The 17,382-nt window shown below is 35.0% G+C and overlaps 1 protein-coding gene and 1 long non-coding RNA gene across 2 annotated transcripts; both read left to right on the top strand.

Annotated features, from left to right (window-relative positions):
- Positions 1-10,849: 10,849 nt before the first annotated feature.
- Positions 10,850-12,472, top strand: LOC127806624 (uncharacterized). Its single transcript, XM_052344022.1, has 2 exons — positions 10,850-11,525; positions 11,624-12,472. Exons 1-2 carry the CDS (start codon positions 10,994-10,996, stop codon positions 12,151-12,153), a joined length of 1,062 nt encoding a protein of 353 aa, XP_052199982.1. The 5' UTR covers positions 10,850-10,993; the 3' UTR covers positions 12,154-12,472.
- Positions 12,473-12,983: 511 nt separating this feature from the next.
- On the top strand, positions 12,984-13,558 carry LOC127806947 (uncharacterized). Its single transcript, XR_008024540.1, has 2 exons — positions 12,984-13,131; positions 13,252-13,558. It is a non-coding gene; the product is annotated as an uncharacterized LOC127806947 (long non-coding RNA).
- Positions 13,559-17,382: the final 3,824 nt, after the last annotated feature.

The following is a 17,382-nucleotide window of genomic DNA, read 5'->3' as shown; positions in this document are numbered from 1 at the left end:
TTTCTTTTCTTTTCTTTTCTTTTCTTTCTTTTTCTTTTCTTTTCTTTTTTCCTTCCCATCAGACTGTCGTCGTCGGCCGGCCAAAAATGGCCGACCAATATACCAATACGAAGCCCTCGCCACGAATAACAACATATATTAAAATGAAACCCATCGGACGGTCAGATCGTAATAGATCTGAATATTAATTTTCGATCGAAAATAGGGGCAAATCTGGCCGTCGCCGTTCGCCGGTTGCTGGCCATTTTTTCGACGATTAGAAACTACCCCGAGGTGCGCAACACTAAGGAGAGCAACATACCCAAAAATGAGAAAGATCGGACGGCTAGATCTTCGTAGATCTAGAGTCAAAGTCTCGGCCAAAATGGGACAAAACACTGCCAACGTCGCCGGCCACCGTGGCCGGCGATTTCCGGTGATCCAAGACCGCCACCCAACTCCCTCAAGCAAACCAACCATCATATCCAAAAATCACATAAATCCAACGGTTGGATCTTCGTAGATCTAACCTCAAACATTCGGCCAACAAACCCCATCGTGCCTCAACCCTCATTTCACGAAAACACAAGCAAAACAGAAAAAAATGAAGACAAAACACTTACCTCCTTGTAGATCGGGGGCACTTTAACGGTGAAAACGTAGTCGGATCGTCAATCGAACGGTTCAATCGTTTGAAATCGAAGGAAATCCGAGAGGGAGCAAGAGAGAATAAAAGAGAGAGAGAGAGAGAGTAAGAGATTTTTCTGATTTGGGGGGGGGGCTGCCAAGCGCCTCCCCCTTTTCTTTTTATATTTTCCATTTTTTTAATTAATTATTATATAAATAATTTAATTAAATTAATTCATTTAGTTTTTTTTTTGAATCTTTACAACAACTTACCCTGATGGGCCTATGTGAACTTCCCAGGAGGTTACCCATCCTTGAACTTCCCTAACTCAAGCATGTTTAACCCGGGAGTTCCTTGCCTACATTCAGCCTAAAAGATATAAAGTTTGTGTTGTTTCCTTCCTTACTTATTCTCGATATATACTACTCATTTATAGGCTCTTGGTGTATTACATTTTGCCCCCCTTGAGCACATGACGTTCTCGTCATGCGACCTTATAATCGGTCTCAGATCTCCCCATGTTGCATGACTGATGTGGGATTCGTCTAAGGTGCCTACACGTACCCCCCTTAGGGACTCAGCGTCTTGGCTGAGGTTTGCCCCGCCACCCCAAGAGCTCAGAGAATGGTAGTATATATCGAGGATATGTAAGGACGGAAACAACAACAGCTGGATACCTTTTGGACTGAATGTAAATAAGGAACTCCCGGGTTAAACGTGCTTGAGTTGGGGAAGCTCAAGAATAGATGACCCCTGGGAAGTTCGCGTAGGCCCATTAAGGTAAATTGTTCCGATATTTCTTATCGCTCGATGCGAGATGTTATAGCGACCCAAACAGAGATTGAAGATAACCTCTCTTACAGTCAAGTCTTATTCTTTTATTGTGCATTTAAGCTCGTCCCACTCGCACTAATGGCGCGTGGGGCACGTGAGGTGCTCCCATGTTTTTTTTTTTCTTTAGTTTTTCTTCCCTCGCTCAAATATATTTTTTGGTATATTTTTGTAATTTTTTCATGACCAAAAATATTTATTTGATATTTTGAGGGTTATAAATTAATTTTTTAGAGCATTAAAATGTATTTCTTCTTAATATTTAATTGAAAAACTAACTTAACACCCGTGCATTATTTTATACATAAATTTTATAAAAGAATTTATAATAATATAATAAAAATTATGATGTATTAAAAAAAGTATTCACACAAAGAAGACCATTTATATTGAAATCGTAAAACTAATAATTGCTTGAAATGAGATAATTTTATAAAAGAATTCATCAATATACGTACATTAGAGTTAGAAGATTGACTAATATAAAATATAAGACAAAACAATACAACATGAATCTAATTCTCCAAACTCAAAGTAGTGTTAATGTAATCTCTAAAACTTGATAATAATACGAGGCTAATTAATGCACGTAATTTGTTTGTTTTGGTTAATATGTTAGTTTACCTAATTATAATTAATTTTTAATTGACTATGTTGTCTATGTGTTAACTATATGTCAAAATTGTGACAGTTGAATTTCTAACATTATAATTAGTTATATCTTATATTAATAATTAACCCAAAATAAAAATATTAAATTTAAAACATTTGTACATTCCTAATAGAAGATGGCAATGCAGTTAAATCATGAAGGAACCATTGCTCCACCCACACAAATAGTAGGTGTAGACAATCCAATTACAGATATCCACTAAAGAATTTAGGCAACACAAAATATAAAGAGTTAAAGTTTTTCAAGTTAAGAGAATGGATTAACAGTGGTGATATTCAACATGAACATATTACATATCTGACTGCATGTTAGCTGATCTATTGACCAAATGCTTTAGGCTTGTTGATTTTGATAGGCATGTTGTTGGAAAACATGAGAATTTTAATTTTTTTCATATATTTTAGTAGAAGTTGATACATATAATTTTATTGTTATTATAGTACACATATTGTTGATATTTTGTTTATCCATCAGCTATACAAAAATGTTCACTTCTCTAGCATATTATTATGTTTTATATTATGAGCTCATGCAAATGCAAAAATTATCTCAAGATATTCAATTACATTTTTGAGATATAATGTTGATTTAGTTTAAAAACATATCATAAAGGCCGAAATTTGATCATACTAGTAAAACCTGGTTAACTTCATTCAATCAAGGTTCTAGATCTAATTCAATCTCAACATGTATGTAATGATGTGTGATATAGAAAGATGTCGAGAGTCTATAAATTATTAACTCGCTTAGTGGGAGAATCCATTAAAGAAATCCTAAGGTTAGTCCCCTCTCTCATGCAAGGTTTAATTTTTTTTTATTTAAATAAAAAATTGTGGTTGTTTGACTCAATTACTAACTTCCATGTAATTTTTTGAAAGTAAAAAAACATTTAGTCATAACATTTGAATATTCTCTTGTTGATTCAATGTATCAATGCTTACAAATAGTTTGTCTGTATGAAAGATTCATATGGTTGCGATATTCAATATTTTTTTAACTTTTTTTATTATTATTATGTGTTTTTTTTATATTAAATTATAAATTATATCAAATATAAAATATTATGATATTTTTAATTATACAAATAAAATAAAAAAACTAAGAAAAATTTTCTAAAACTAAACGAACCTTAATATTTTGATAAGGAATCACACGGATACACACAAAATATTTATTACAAATTACAGTACTTGGCTTGTCTTTACATTTATTACTTTTTACAAAAAAAAAAATAGCTTTTTGGATATAATTAGTAACGAAATCAGAACGGTGGGTCACGGTGAAGGACAAGATATATTGTATGAAAAGATGTTCTTTGTACAGAAGGAGCTTTACATAAGTTTTACAGAACAAGATATATTGCGAGAATTTGGCGGTATATCGGATATAAATTGAAGTAATAGAATCACGATATATTGATGATAAATTGGGTTAAATGAAAAGAGGGAAAACCTTCCCTCTTTCCAAACTCCTCATCTCCCAATCGAGCTACCATTCAAGCTATTTCCTTCACAATCCTTTCACTGACAGCGAGAGGTAGCGCCATCGTTCTTCTCCTGATATCGCTATAGCTACCGCTTTCAAGCTCCCCGTGAAAGAGTTGCCACTGTAAAAGCAACAATCGTCTCCGACACCGACCTCTCCCTCTCCATCTCTCCGTGAAAGAGTTGCCATAGCCACTGTCATCAAGCTCCCCGTCAAAAAGAGTCGCCACTGCCCTTTTTCGATCAACACCGCAAGGCCACTGGTGCTTGACGATTCAGATCTACCTCCCTTTGATCATTGCTTCTGGAAGCGCAATAAGGAGATCAAACCCAGACACCAAAGACCTAGTTCCTTTATTCCCTGTTCATGAAAGAAAAGAATTTGCAAGAGTAAGAGTAAGAGAAGATGTAGGAGAAAAACAAAACTCTAATCACCTAGAATTTGCAAGAGTAAGAGAAGTATGTGAGTTTTTCTCCATTGTAATTCACTGGCGAAGGCACTGACTACTGTGCTCCGAATTTAAATTAGAAGCGGACTCGCCGTTGCATCAGTGCCATCACCCCTCACATTGACAGAGTCTACCGTCGTTCCTAGAGAAAAAACATCGACGTTTCTTGTGAAGATCTAGCAATCCGACTGCTAAAAGTCAAATAATTTACTGTTTTGCAAAAGCTGTAATCTGCCTCCAATCTCCATTTGCCACTAACTTCATCTTTTATTAACCTACATTTAAAAAAGCAATTATTGATCATCTATATACAAGAATCAATTTTATTACTGCTCAATGGGTTTTTTTTCCTATAAATAAAAATGCAGTTGATTTTTATATATCTAAGATTAAGAGACTATCAGCTGATTTCTATGAAAAGAAATATCAATTGAGAGAGAAGACTACTAAAAATCATAAATCAATTATTTTAGCAGCATTTGTTTCCTTCAAAACCCGTTGGGGAGTTGCTGTTTGTGCTCAAACTTAACAAACCAGAAACCCAACTGTGTGTTTGACTGATTTTAAACCAGACTGGTGTTTGTTCTTGAGAGAGTGAAAGAAGGAGAGAGATATTGTGAGATATACAGGTTAGGCATTCTACATATGTTTGGGGGAAGAGAGAGACTTTATACAGGGATAAATAGTTAATTTTATAGAGGGGTAAAATAGTCAATTTCTCGCACCTGTAAACGATTATGTAAAGAACCTTATGTACAAATAGCATATCTCATTATATGAAAGTATCTCAATTCACAAGTCTGTCAATGAATTAATTTTATAAGAATTTTTAATTATATTATATGAAATCAAAATTTAAAAAAGAAAAAGCCAATAACATGAAATAGAAAATATTATAAAAATCATTAAAATGAATTAAAGCAGATAGCGTAATTGTGCTCTATAAATATTTATATTATATAATCGTTGTATAATTACTCATCGACAACATTCTTTTATTTTTTTTTAATACAAAAAGAGATATCATTAATTAATTAAATGGAGACGGCCAGAGAAATGGAATCTCGCCACACAACCCAACCTTTGACATACCCGCACCGCACCTGTCTAACCTAAAATATTTATACCCCTCATTTTTTTCCCTTCGTTTTGTGTGTCATTTAAATTTTTATTATTTAAATTATACTCTTTAAATTTATATTTTTTAATCAATTCAATCTTTATATTTTAATTTTTATATAATAATTTATTTTTTTATTATTTTAATTATATTTTTAAATATATATTTTCGAGTCAATTTAATCCGCACACTTAAAATTAAATAGAATGTGATGTGTATTTTATCATTTCACTTTATCTTTTTTCTTACATAAAAATATAAGTGTTAAATTAACTAAAAAAAATATAAATATAAGAGTAATGAAAATAAAGAAAAATTCGAGTTGCCATATTAAAAAAAATTAAAATATAAAAATTAAATTAACTCAAAAATTTAATTTTCAAAAATAAAATCAAAACAACAAAAAATTTCAATAATCATACAATATGAATTTGCCAACCACAATTCCATCATGAGTGTCAAGCACATCTAACATCATCTCTAATATATAACACCAAATTTGACACCATTTAAGTGTCAAAGAGTAGTTTATACCACAACACCAAATTGGTGCAATAGATATCTTTAAAGAATATTCTATAAATAATTATTTAATTAATATTAATTTATTTATTTAACTTAAAATAATATTAGTAAAAATAATTAGTCAAATTAAATAAAAAAATTAATAATTACTCTCATAATTTTTTTTAAATTTTTTTTACAAAATATGTTATTCTAATTAATTTTCCAACAAATTTTTAATTAATTATTTTCACCTAACTTTTATCAAACTAATTGTTCATCCACCTAATTATTTATCCATCTCATTTTTTTCAACTAATATTTTAAATCAAATTAACTATTTTTCTCATAAATATTTTTTCACTTAATATTTCAACTAATTTTTTCACCTTCTTTTATCCACATTTTTTTTCACTTATTTCACAACTAACTTTGATACATGACACTACCTAAACTTTTTTTCTATTTTCATCATATATTTTTAATTTAAGTTAATAGAAATGTTATTGCTTTTTATTATATTATTGATTTTTTACATTAAGAATATTATATTTCTATCAAGTAATTATTGAAAAAAAAAATTCATATACATAAACAAAGTTAATTCATTTTATATTAACATGGTATTTATAATATATATTAAATATTTTAAAATATATTAAAATATATTCAATATTATACTTATTTTATAGATCTTAATAAAACATTTTCATTGGTATATATTTTTTATAACTGTAAGCACCCCTGGTATATATTTTTTATAACTGTAAGCACCTCCGTTCGGATATCCCGACCGCCCGGTCTATCCAAACATAAGCGCTTACATAAGGGAAGAAAAATAGACATAAGTCAAAAATACCCTGACATGCATACATACAAAAAATACAACAACGGAAACAAAACAATATATATGCACGCCCACAAATACCCTACTAGAACAGCAGTTAAGGAGTATATAAAAATATACAAACACATGTGCCAACAAATAAAAGATACTAAGAACAACCAGTCACAGTCAAAAATGAGAGTCAGAACTCCTAACAAAACATCAGAGAAGACGGAGGCAACTAACTGTACACCCTACCAACATGGCTGGCTGCTAGGTGGCGCGATCCTCGCCCTCGACTTTTACTTTACCCTTACCTGGAATGATGGAAAGCAAGATGAGTCGCAAGACTCAGCAAGTTCATATGAAAAAAAAAGCTATAAACGAAACAGAAGAGGAGATCACCCCAAATATAAACCCACATGTACACACAAGCCATGTGACGCAACAGTGCCACATAATAAAAACACATACCGGTCCTTGGGGCCCACATAAGATACCTAGCACCCAAGTCCCATACCAACATGCCGCTGCTCTGAAAGGCAACATAGATCTCCAACAAACCTATACGCACTGTCCCGGGTCGGTACTCCCGTCACCCGTATCCCTGCCGGTACTCCCGACAACCGAGTCATAGGCTCCCTCGGAACGGTACTCCTGTCCGAGAACTAAATACTACCAGTAACCATGCAATGCATATAAAATGCAATGGCGTAATGAGCATCAACGTGATACAAGGCGCCCATACATCCAGGCATCAGGCCATGCTTCGCCCATATAGTAAACCACACGCGATGCATATGCCCGTGCTGGATGCAACCTGATCAAACTAGAATGTCCGTGATCAAGCATAACCAAATCATGATAATGTCAACATGCAGCCCGTACCCATATGCATACCAAACCATGTAATAAGAATAAAACATAATCAGACATGCTATAATCACATAACGACATAGCTAATCAGCAGTGCTTGATATCGGTCAGCGGTTCGTGACTAGGAGAGACCATCTAACGGCCTAAGATAGATCGTATGACAGTCGCACCGTCACCGAACAGCTAATCCTTGCCCCCACTGCACAACCGCTCTAGCCAATAAACAATCAAAAATCCAATAATAATACCCGACAGCTAAGAACCTAGCCCCGGGTGAGTACGACATCATTCCCATAGGCTTGGGGGTGGTACAAACCCCCGTAGGCAACCAACGAATAAAACCCTCGAGACCGGTTTAATAAATTAAATTTTAAAACAAACCGTTTTAAATTCCATAATTTATTAACAACCAAAACCAATGAATGGAGGTCAAATAAATTGATATCGAAAGAATCGACAATAAGGGTATAAAGAACTTGCCTTTCCGAAGATAGCCTTAGGTTCGATTTGACCAAACGCGGTCAAAGTTATACAAACTGCAATAACCCAATTATTCGCCAAAATTAATAAAATTGGACCCTAAACAAAATTTCGACCGCAGAAAATATTAATTACTAGCTTAGGTACATACCTGGAAAATTAAATCTGGAATTAAACCTTGAATTAATCCAATTTTTGCATTAAAATCTCCCACATTTACATTCGCAAGCTCACTGTTATTTTCTGTAAAAATTTTCTTACTGTTTGCTGCACAAATCACGCCTGAATTGGGCTTAAATTTGGCCAAAAAAGTGAGCAGAAGGGACGTCACGTGGCAGCGCTGGAACGGCCGCTGGGGAGGCCACCGCCTCCTTCGAAATTACGTCGTTTTGACGTCTAGGGGCTAAATTAAATTAGCCAAAATCCTCAGCCTCGCGCGCCTACCCGCGGACTCGAAGCCGCGTCCACTGCCTAGCCACCTCGTGCGCGACCGCTCGCTCCCGCACGCTCACCTTAACCTATATGGGATTTAAGTTATATTTAAGGTGACTTTTTCCCTCTTTCGCGATTCACACCAGCACCCCTAATTTTCTATTAATTACACTAACACCCATTTAATTAATTACATTAACATCCTAAATTTCTGAAAATCGCACAAATTGAATTTATTTTAATTTTTCTCTAATTCCAGAAATTCCTAAATAACAAAATTAATTATCTTAATTTCTTATTTCCTTAAAATCACCCGATTTAATTTTATTTAATCACAACAAATTATTTTAATATTTCTTTTAAATCAAATAACCTCAAAATTAAATTAAATCACCATTAACGGGGCGTTACAATAACAATTTAATTTATATTTCTAATTATTAATCAAAATATACAAATATAATAAAATTAATAAATGATATAATGAGAATAATTTGTTTTGAAATTATAGCAAGAGGGGCAAAATTGAAAATAAAACTAAAAAGCAAATTTGGTGTTGGTGAATAGTATAACACCAAAATTTGGTATTATACTATTCATCAACACAAAATTTGGTGATTAAAGTTTGTACTCAACACAAAATTGGTGTATTAATTGGAGTGTATTTTGACACCAAATTGGTGTTGGGTGCCAAATTGGTGTTTCCTTAGAGATGCTCTAAGGACTGATAAGATGGCTATATATTTGAATACATTTGTTTTTTAATATAAGTATCATTTATTTATGAAATGTTGACTTTTAAAATATTTTAATTTTTTAAAGTTGTGTTTTATTTTTTAGTATATTATTTTTTTTTATAAAATTTGAAGATGGCCAATATTAAATAGTTTTACTATTTCTATGTAATTATGAATAAACCATTTTAGGTGTCAAACATTGGGAGATTGCTTCCATTTCCAAAACCCTCAGTAGTCCGTAGTTTTTAACCAAAAATGTTAAAAAAATTATACTTTTAAAATGTGTCAAAAAATGTAAAAACTCAAATTTCTATATTTGAAGGTAAATATTATTTCTTAAAAGAATAAAATACAAGTGAAACATCTAATAAATAAAATAAAAATATTATTATTATAGTTCTTTTGTAAAACTGCATGCCCAGAACATACAACATGCATCAAGCTAGCTAGCCATCCAGCTTAGCTGTTCAAAGTTATTTGAGAAGCAGCTTCACGTGGGCAGCCGGCTCTACTGCCCACGCCATTACAGTTTAGAGAGAAGCTTTGCAATTTTTTGCAAAAGTAAGCAACATCTTTGCTTCACTAATTAAGAATCCCAATTAATTCCCAGAACAATCATCAATTTTATTTATAATTAAGTTCTGTTTAGGCAATGTTAGTTTTTAAAAATAGCTAGCCATATATATATATATATATATAGTAGGTATACGTGTCTTATTGGATCACTAAAATAAAAGGTTCTTTATAGTCAATGGCCTTATTTTTATTTTCAAGCACGTTAAGAAGTACTTAATTTGGTGACTACCATCCCATTCCCACATATAGGTTGATGCGAAAATACCTAATTTCCAAGGGTTGACCGATTGAAATATATATATTTTATTGGACAAATGTGTTTAATAATGTGCAAGTGAAGACCCACTGATGATGAAGTGAAGCCAACGTTAGGCTCAACCTCACTTCACCACCTTTTTCTCCGCCATTCCTTCGTGACTTCAGGCTCGGAGAATGCCGCCGTCCTGATACATGCACAAGGGACCTACCAAAAAGGCGCACTAAAGTGACCCAAAACTCCTCCCATGCAATTTCATTTGGCGGATGGATACCTGCAAGAGTGAGTATATTTTATACGAATCACATTTATTTAATTTTAACACTCACTAAATTAATAATATGTTTTTAAAGAATTAATAATTTTTTTTAAGAATTAAAAATATTAAAAAATATTTTTTATTTTAAAGTGTTAACATCTCACCTCAATTATTTTTTGAATTAAATGATTGGGAACATGATCATTGAAATCATGTATATACATGTAATTAAATCATAACAATACGGGTCTTTTATTCTTAATAAATGTATATACATGTAAATAATAGATTTCTACCTACTTATTTGATATAATGTGATTTGTGAATTATTGTGTATATTCAACAAAATTACTCAATACACATCCACAATTAACATAATGACAAGAAATTTTCATTAATAACTAAAAATAAAATTATTTAACACAATATAATGAGTCTATTTTTATTAAGTCAAAAATATATATCTTGGAATGCTCTCCCTTGCGGGCTCCTCGCCACTCGATTCTATAATTTTTGATAAAAGAAAAAAATATATTTGAATATATGTATAAGCCCTAAAATTATCAACTTTTTTTGGTATACAAGTGAGGCCAAACCGTGACTATTTATTAGTATATAAGTTCACCCATACTCCCAGTGCACCGTGCAATAAGTATTTTCCTTTTTTTATGAACCAATTATCAGTAGTTGGCCAATTGTCAAGGGTACGATGGTCAAATCACTGGCTCCTCCCCTGCTCTGCTCTGCTCTTTCAACCATTGATCATCACCTTTCTTCAAGGATGAAAAGTCAAAATAGTCGATTCCATAGCACGAAAGTTGCCGAACTGAAGCGTTTCATCTAAGGAACTAATGAATTTATTGGCATCAAAATCAAGTTTCAAATGGCTCTTCCTACCACCCTCTCCTCTTCTCTCCGAATGAACCAATCTCTCTACATCTTTGTATCTTCTCTTTCACAGGCTCCGATTAATTTCGTATGTAAGATGATCAAGCCGGCAAGACCCGACGGCCGGAGATTCATAATCACCTCCTTCTTCTTCATTCTCTTTCTCTGTGTCTTGGCTTCCCTCAACGAAGTCCGATTCGATAGTCTACTCAAGTTCGGGAGATGCGCTCTCTCCAAAATGCCACATCAAGCGCGGATATCTGAAAATTTTGCGACGTCGGTAAGCGACTCGTCGTCCGGGGACGATATCAGAATTCTTCTAGGCATCTTAACGCTTCCCGACCAGTACCACCGCCGTCACTTCCTCCGCCTCATCTACGGTACGCAGTCTCCGGCCGGCGCCAAAGTCGACGTGAAGTTCGTCTTCTGCAACCTCACCAAGGAAGATCAGAAAGTTCTGGTCGCCCTAGAGATAATGCGGTACGACGATATCATTATACTCGACTGCAAAGAGAACATGAACAAGGGTAATTAACGCTAATTACAGATTACGATTACACTTTCTTTTTTGTCTCTTTTAATTCTCCTGTATTTATTGTCTTGAGTCTCATGTTTGTTTCGACAGGTAAGACTTACACCTACTTTTCGAGCTTGCCGGAGATGCTAAACAGCTCCGACCGGCCATACCCGCCGTACCATTACGTGCTGAAGGCCGACGACGACGCGTATTTCAGGTTAGAAAACCTGGTGGAGTCACTGAAGCCCTTGCCCAGAGAAGATCTGTACTATGGCTATGTTATTCCATGCCCTAGCATGGACCCTTTCGTTCATTACATGTCTGGAATGGGATTTCTGGTTTCTTGGGACATAGTTGAGTGGATTAGGGTTTCTGATATACCGAAGAACAATCTTGAAGGTCCGGAAGACAAGATTTTTGGGCAATGGATGAGAGATGGCCACCGGGCAAAGCATCGGTTCAATGCTAAGTGGTCGATGTATAATTATCCGGAGCCGCCGACGAGATGTACGCACGAGCTCTGGCCGGACACCATTGCCGTTCATCTTCTGAAGAATCAGGAGAAGTGGATCCATACATTGACGTATTTCAATGTCACCCAGAATTTGAAGCCTTCGAAACTGTATCATATACCTTAGGTACCAACAATATGAATAACTATAGATTTTGGTAAAATTAATTCTTTTATATCCAGCAGTGTACGTATTCAGATTTTGGCTCTCTTTGTTTGTGATTTTGGCATACAAAAATGAGAACTACTTGTCTAGGCAGCTCTTGGCGTTCCTAGCTAGCTAGGATTAATTAATCATGCCATTTGTATTGCATTTGAAAGAAAGAACTGGATTTATACTTTTCTAATCTAATCTACTCAACAAATTCATGGCATTCCATCAGTTTATTTTAATGTGGAATCAATAACTTGCATAATAGAAAGCATCTGGGTCGACTATGAGTTTAAAAAATGCTAGGCCATCTTTTTTTTGTAATAAAAAATAAAATCGAAAATTTATGAATCGGGTTGCTTTTGAAAGAAGTCAAATGTTGATTCAAACAAAATATATATTATTCTTTTGGAGTCGATGTCGATGTAGCCTTTTGTTCCACTTAATGATTTCATTATTATCAAATAATTTTTCTTATTTAACTAAATCCTCATTTTAGCCTTATTACACATCACGGGTTTGTCAAGGCTGGCCCATTAAAAACCAAAACCATGGCCCAATAATCTGAGGGCTTTTCCGCACAACCAAGCTCTATGTAAACGGCAAATTACTTATCCACAGTGGCATGCGCCTTGTCTCCGTCGCCAAGTATTTTTATATATGAAAAATGCTTTTTATATACAAGTCGACTTGACGAACCCATGAGCTCTCGCCACGTCGCATAAAAAGGAGTGCTGACACTCACTAATATCACCCGCTGGTAATAACAATTTTTTTCCTCATCTCGCCTCTCTCCTTAAGTCAATCTCTCTCTCTCTCTCTCTCTCTCTCTCTCCCCCCCTCTCTCTCGCTCTGCCGCGCTGTGTACAGTGTACACAAAACGTCTCTCTCTGAAACATCGCCAGCTGTCATCGGCGATCGGGGTCTTCTCCTTCACAAAGGCAACCCTTCAGTGTAATAACTCTCTCTCTCTCTCTCTCTCTCTCTCTCTCTCTCTATATATATATATATATATACATATCTTCTTTTTTTATGTTTCTTATTTTTTACGCATCGTTTTCTCATTTCGAATAGGGCAAGATGGGCAACGGTCCGGCACTTTTTTCAGAAATCGGCAAATGAGCTAAAGGTTATTGATTTGTAATTTCAACCTTCTTCTGCACTTTCTCTTTTCTTTAGCTAGAGAAAGTTTTAGATTGGGCAAATGTTGTATTGTAGAGTGTGAAAATAATTTCTGTGGGCTTGAAAACTGGACAGAAGATTTGGTTTTGCCTGCTTGAAAGGTTTTTCCTTCTGTACAAGTTACTCCTTAATCTTTGTAATTCCTTCCATGTGCAATACATGAGAATGTAAGCTGCAGCTCGGAGAATACAATTGGTCATAGATAAATTATGTTTTAACATCTAGTACGAAAGCATCAGCTTATGTCTAATGCTACCAGATTTGGAAATGAATACACTGTGAGGGGAGACATTCACCTGAGTGCATGATCTGAATGTAGAGACACTATATAAGATATATCAAAATGCAAGGATAGGATAATGGCATATATTGCTTTAACTTTCTTCAAAAATTTTTGAAGCAATATAAGAATTTTTCCTAAACTGGATTGATCTAGAAGTCATAGATTATGATGAAACCAGCTTATGCTGAGATATCAGGCAGGAAGTAAAGTGTGAAAGAGAGCCACATAGGCAGGATATTAAAGATTTGAATACAATAAGGTGAAGATTTCCTGTTAGACACATTTTATTTGGGGGCGGGGGGTTAAATTATACTCGGACCCCCTGCATTTGAGCCATTTGCAAGGAGGCTTCATGTGGTTTAAAAAAGACTTTGAAGCTCCCTCTGGTTTTCTGTCTTTCTGTTTTTTGCATAGACCCTCCTTCATTAAGTCATAGCCCAAATAGGTTGTCTTCGATGTTTCAATTTGTATTATGAAAAATTAATGTAACTCATAGGGGTTTGTGTGAAAATGGTCAAAATCGCAAGAGTTCCAGATGGAATTTAAAGCAAAACCACAGCCACCCAATGGGGGCTTTTGACTCAATAAAGGGGGGTCTATGCAATAAAAGAAAACCATGGGGGCCTTCAAAGACATTTTAAAACCACAGGAGTCTCCTTCTAAATAGCCTAAACCATTGGGGTTTTGGGTGCAATTTACCATTTTTTCCCCTCTCCTATTCATATCATTGAAGAATATATAATTAATCGGGCCCAGGTGGCGCCTACGTGGCCAAAGCACAAAACGACGTCAATCCCCAAAGAAATCTCCCATTCCCTACTTCGCATGATACTTCAACCTTCTCCTTACAGAAATCCTTAATTCTCCTCACTCTTCCCCCTTTGCCATTGCCACTACAACCTACAGCCGTTGTCTCTTTCCCCCGTAGCCACGTTGTCGCCATTGCAAGTAAGTCTGCAACCGTTGTCATTTTCTTCTTCAAATCGTTCCTGCTATCGTTCACATCTCCGAACCCAACCCAACCCATCTTCACTATCGTTCTCCTCGTTGTCATTTTCTTGTACCGTGCAGAGTCTCCAACCAAAAGAAGAAGATGAGTAAGAAATCTATGAATTTGATTTTGAGTTCAAAGAAGATGTGTGTTGGAAGAATATGGAGAGAAAGAAGTCCAAATAGATGGTTAGATTATTTGGATATGGTTTATGTTGCATTATTGTTGCTTCTACCTTCCTGAACCCAGAACTAATCTACAATAGTTTGTTTTCTCAAGACTTAATTCCATTATGTCACTTGTCTTTCCAACTTTGATTTATTTAAAAATAACATCAAATTACATAATATATCAAAAAGTTAAAAAAAAAAAAAAACACAATTTTCCTAGGCCTCGCCTAGGCAGCTTAGGCACTAGGTCTCAGTCTGGCGCTCGAGTAGCGCCTGACGCATTTTAGAACACTAGTAATACTAATAGTGTGCCTCCCAACCCGTGGAGTGTAAACCCCTCCTATCTTGGTGGTGCATCCCTGTTTCATATCGACATTGTTTGATGCACTATGCCAACCTAATGCATAACATGTGATGGAAAGTGCCACTTAATAATATCAAAGCAGATGAATGGCACTTTCATCAACCAAATGTTTACCCTTGGGGGAACATCGTCAGTTGCTACTCAATGATGGTGAATGGTCAACAGACAATCCATAAATATGTGCAATTGTCCAAGGTGAATGGTCACCAAACAATCCACAAATACCAACAAATGAAGATATTTGTTGTTTGTATTGCAAAAAATAGCACAAGTTAAGCTAGAAGTACGAATGAAAATGTTCATGGCCGGCAAATTGATGGTCTAGCTCATCGTTGCAAAACAAGAGAGTTTAGAGAATGGGATTGTCATGGCAGGATAGCATGCCACTCTATCAATGCCCCATAAATCAGCTTCGGGGTTCGTGTCTACAGTGGGTCATCCTACGTGTAGTTGCTCCCATGTCAAACTGGTTGGCCACAGCTCTCTTATACTCCACATTGGCACAGCTAGCATTATGCTCTGTATAGCTATGCAGATGTTGCCCCGTCCCAACTCAACTTCCTGGAGAAGTGGCAAGTATAGTTGCTATACTAATGAGATTGACTTGTTAGAAAGCAACTCTCCTCTGATAAGGTAGACAACATAAGCCCAAACATACATCCGAGCCACATATTAATTGTCACCCTTGCTAGGATAGCAAACTACTGATTTAGCCAATAAAAATCATCAATTGGAGGTCGCACCCATAGTCCCCCCCCCCCCCCCCCCCTCCCCAAAACAAATTGTGTTTCCAATCGCACGTATGTGATTGGGGCACAAATACATATTGGAACAAGGAGGGGTGGGACCTAGATCACCAAAAATGGAGATCCCAAATATAAAACTTTAAGGTTACTTGATAGCCCAAAATCAAAGTTTTAAGCTTAGAAATCATTGGGAGATGAAAGAAGTTCACCTTATCATTAAGCTTTGGGGATGACTGTTAGCTTTAAATTTGTTATGTTAGCATTCAGTGTTTTTTTCTCTTTCCTATTTTTGGTCCTACTGTTATGGTTTTATATTATTGCAAACTTGCTTTTTGTTAAGTTGAACCTTATTTTCATTGCAATATCTTATGAATATAACAAAATTTTTCCTTTAAATTTTAATAAGCATACCAATACATTATTCAAAGCGAACCGCGAGCCAAGCTGACATACCAACTAATCCTACCCCCTTGAATGTGTATCTAGCTAAGTAGCGTGCCTCATACCTAAATACATACCATGAATTGGAATGTGCCACGTTTTGTGTAACTATGGTTGCAGCCCAAAAGCAATTCATGGCGTCACATTGACCAATCCTGGTTGGCCTACCCCATTATGTTATTTGGGTCTCTTCAACTCATAGGCCTATGAGAATGTCCACTTCCTAAGTATGATAGCGGCCTTTCCAACAGGCAGGAGTGGGTCTCCTACCTACATCTCCCAACAAGGGCAATAATGACAGTTACTCTTCTTGAATGCCTGACACTCTAAAAGTTAGAGCAGTTATCTGGAAGCTATTGTGCCTACTATTTTAAATTATTCTTTAAAATATGAAATATGTGCTTTAGTTCTATATTTATATCAAATGATATGCGAAACAATGTATGTACAGAAATGGCTAATGGCCCTCGTTTTTGCTACACATAATTTAGATTGCGTTTGTTTTTTGAATGGAAAGCTACCACCAGACATTAGGCTTCATATGTCTTGCTTTCTAACAAGCCAATAGTTTACTGAAAAAATGTCAAATAAGCAATAATCTTCTCTCATAACATTGGACTAGATAGTCAAAACTATAAAACCAGTTCACTTTTTTTGGCAAAATAGACCTAGTGATCACTACCTGTCAAAACTCCAACCTTGAAACTGAATGGCAAACCAAAAGTAACTTCAATAACAACATAAATTGATTGGAAGTGGGACCATGAGTTCCAAATGTCAAGATACAAAAGCAATATCACATAATTTTAAGGTTTTACAATCTTGGAAAATAAAAGTAAAAGAAGGAAATAAAGAAAGAAAAATAATTAAAAACAAAGTATCTTGCACCATAATTCCAGTATTTTCCAAGAGTAAAATTTGAATATGTACCATTCCTCCATTTATTAAAGGACTCAATATTTGTAGACATTATGTAAGAAACTTTACAAACATGCATAGCTTCCTAGACATTTCATACTCTTGCAACA

This window comes from Diospyros lotus, chromosome 7 (assembly GCF_014633365.1).
Source record: "Diospyros lotus cultivar Yz01 chromosome 7, ASM1463336v1, whole genome shotgun sequence".
NCBI classification, from domain to species: Eukaryota; Viridiplantae; Streptophyta; class Magnoliopsida; order Ericales; family Ebenaceae; genus Diospyros; species Diospyros lotus.
Note: the sequence above shows the minus strand (reverse complement) of the source record. Positions and strands in the feature narration are given on the sequence as shown.

What these genes read in the sequence shown, in the direction of transcription:
- LOC127806624 (XM_052344022.1), top strand. Translation starts at nt 10,994, where the DNA reads ATGGCTCTTCCTACCACCCTCTCCTCTTCTCTCCGAATGAACCAATCT. An exon ending in CAAAGAGAACATGAACAAGG is followed by an intron (nt 11,526 to 11,623) that starts GTAATTAACGCT and finishes TTGTTTCGACAG; the next exon opens with GTAAGACTTACACCTACTTT.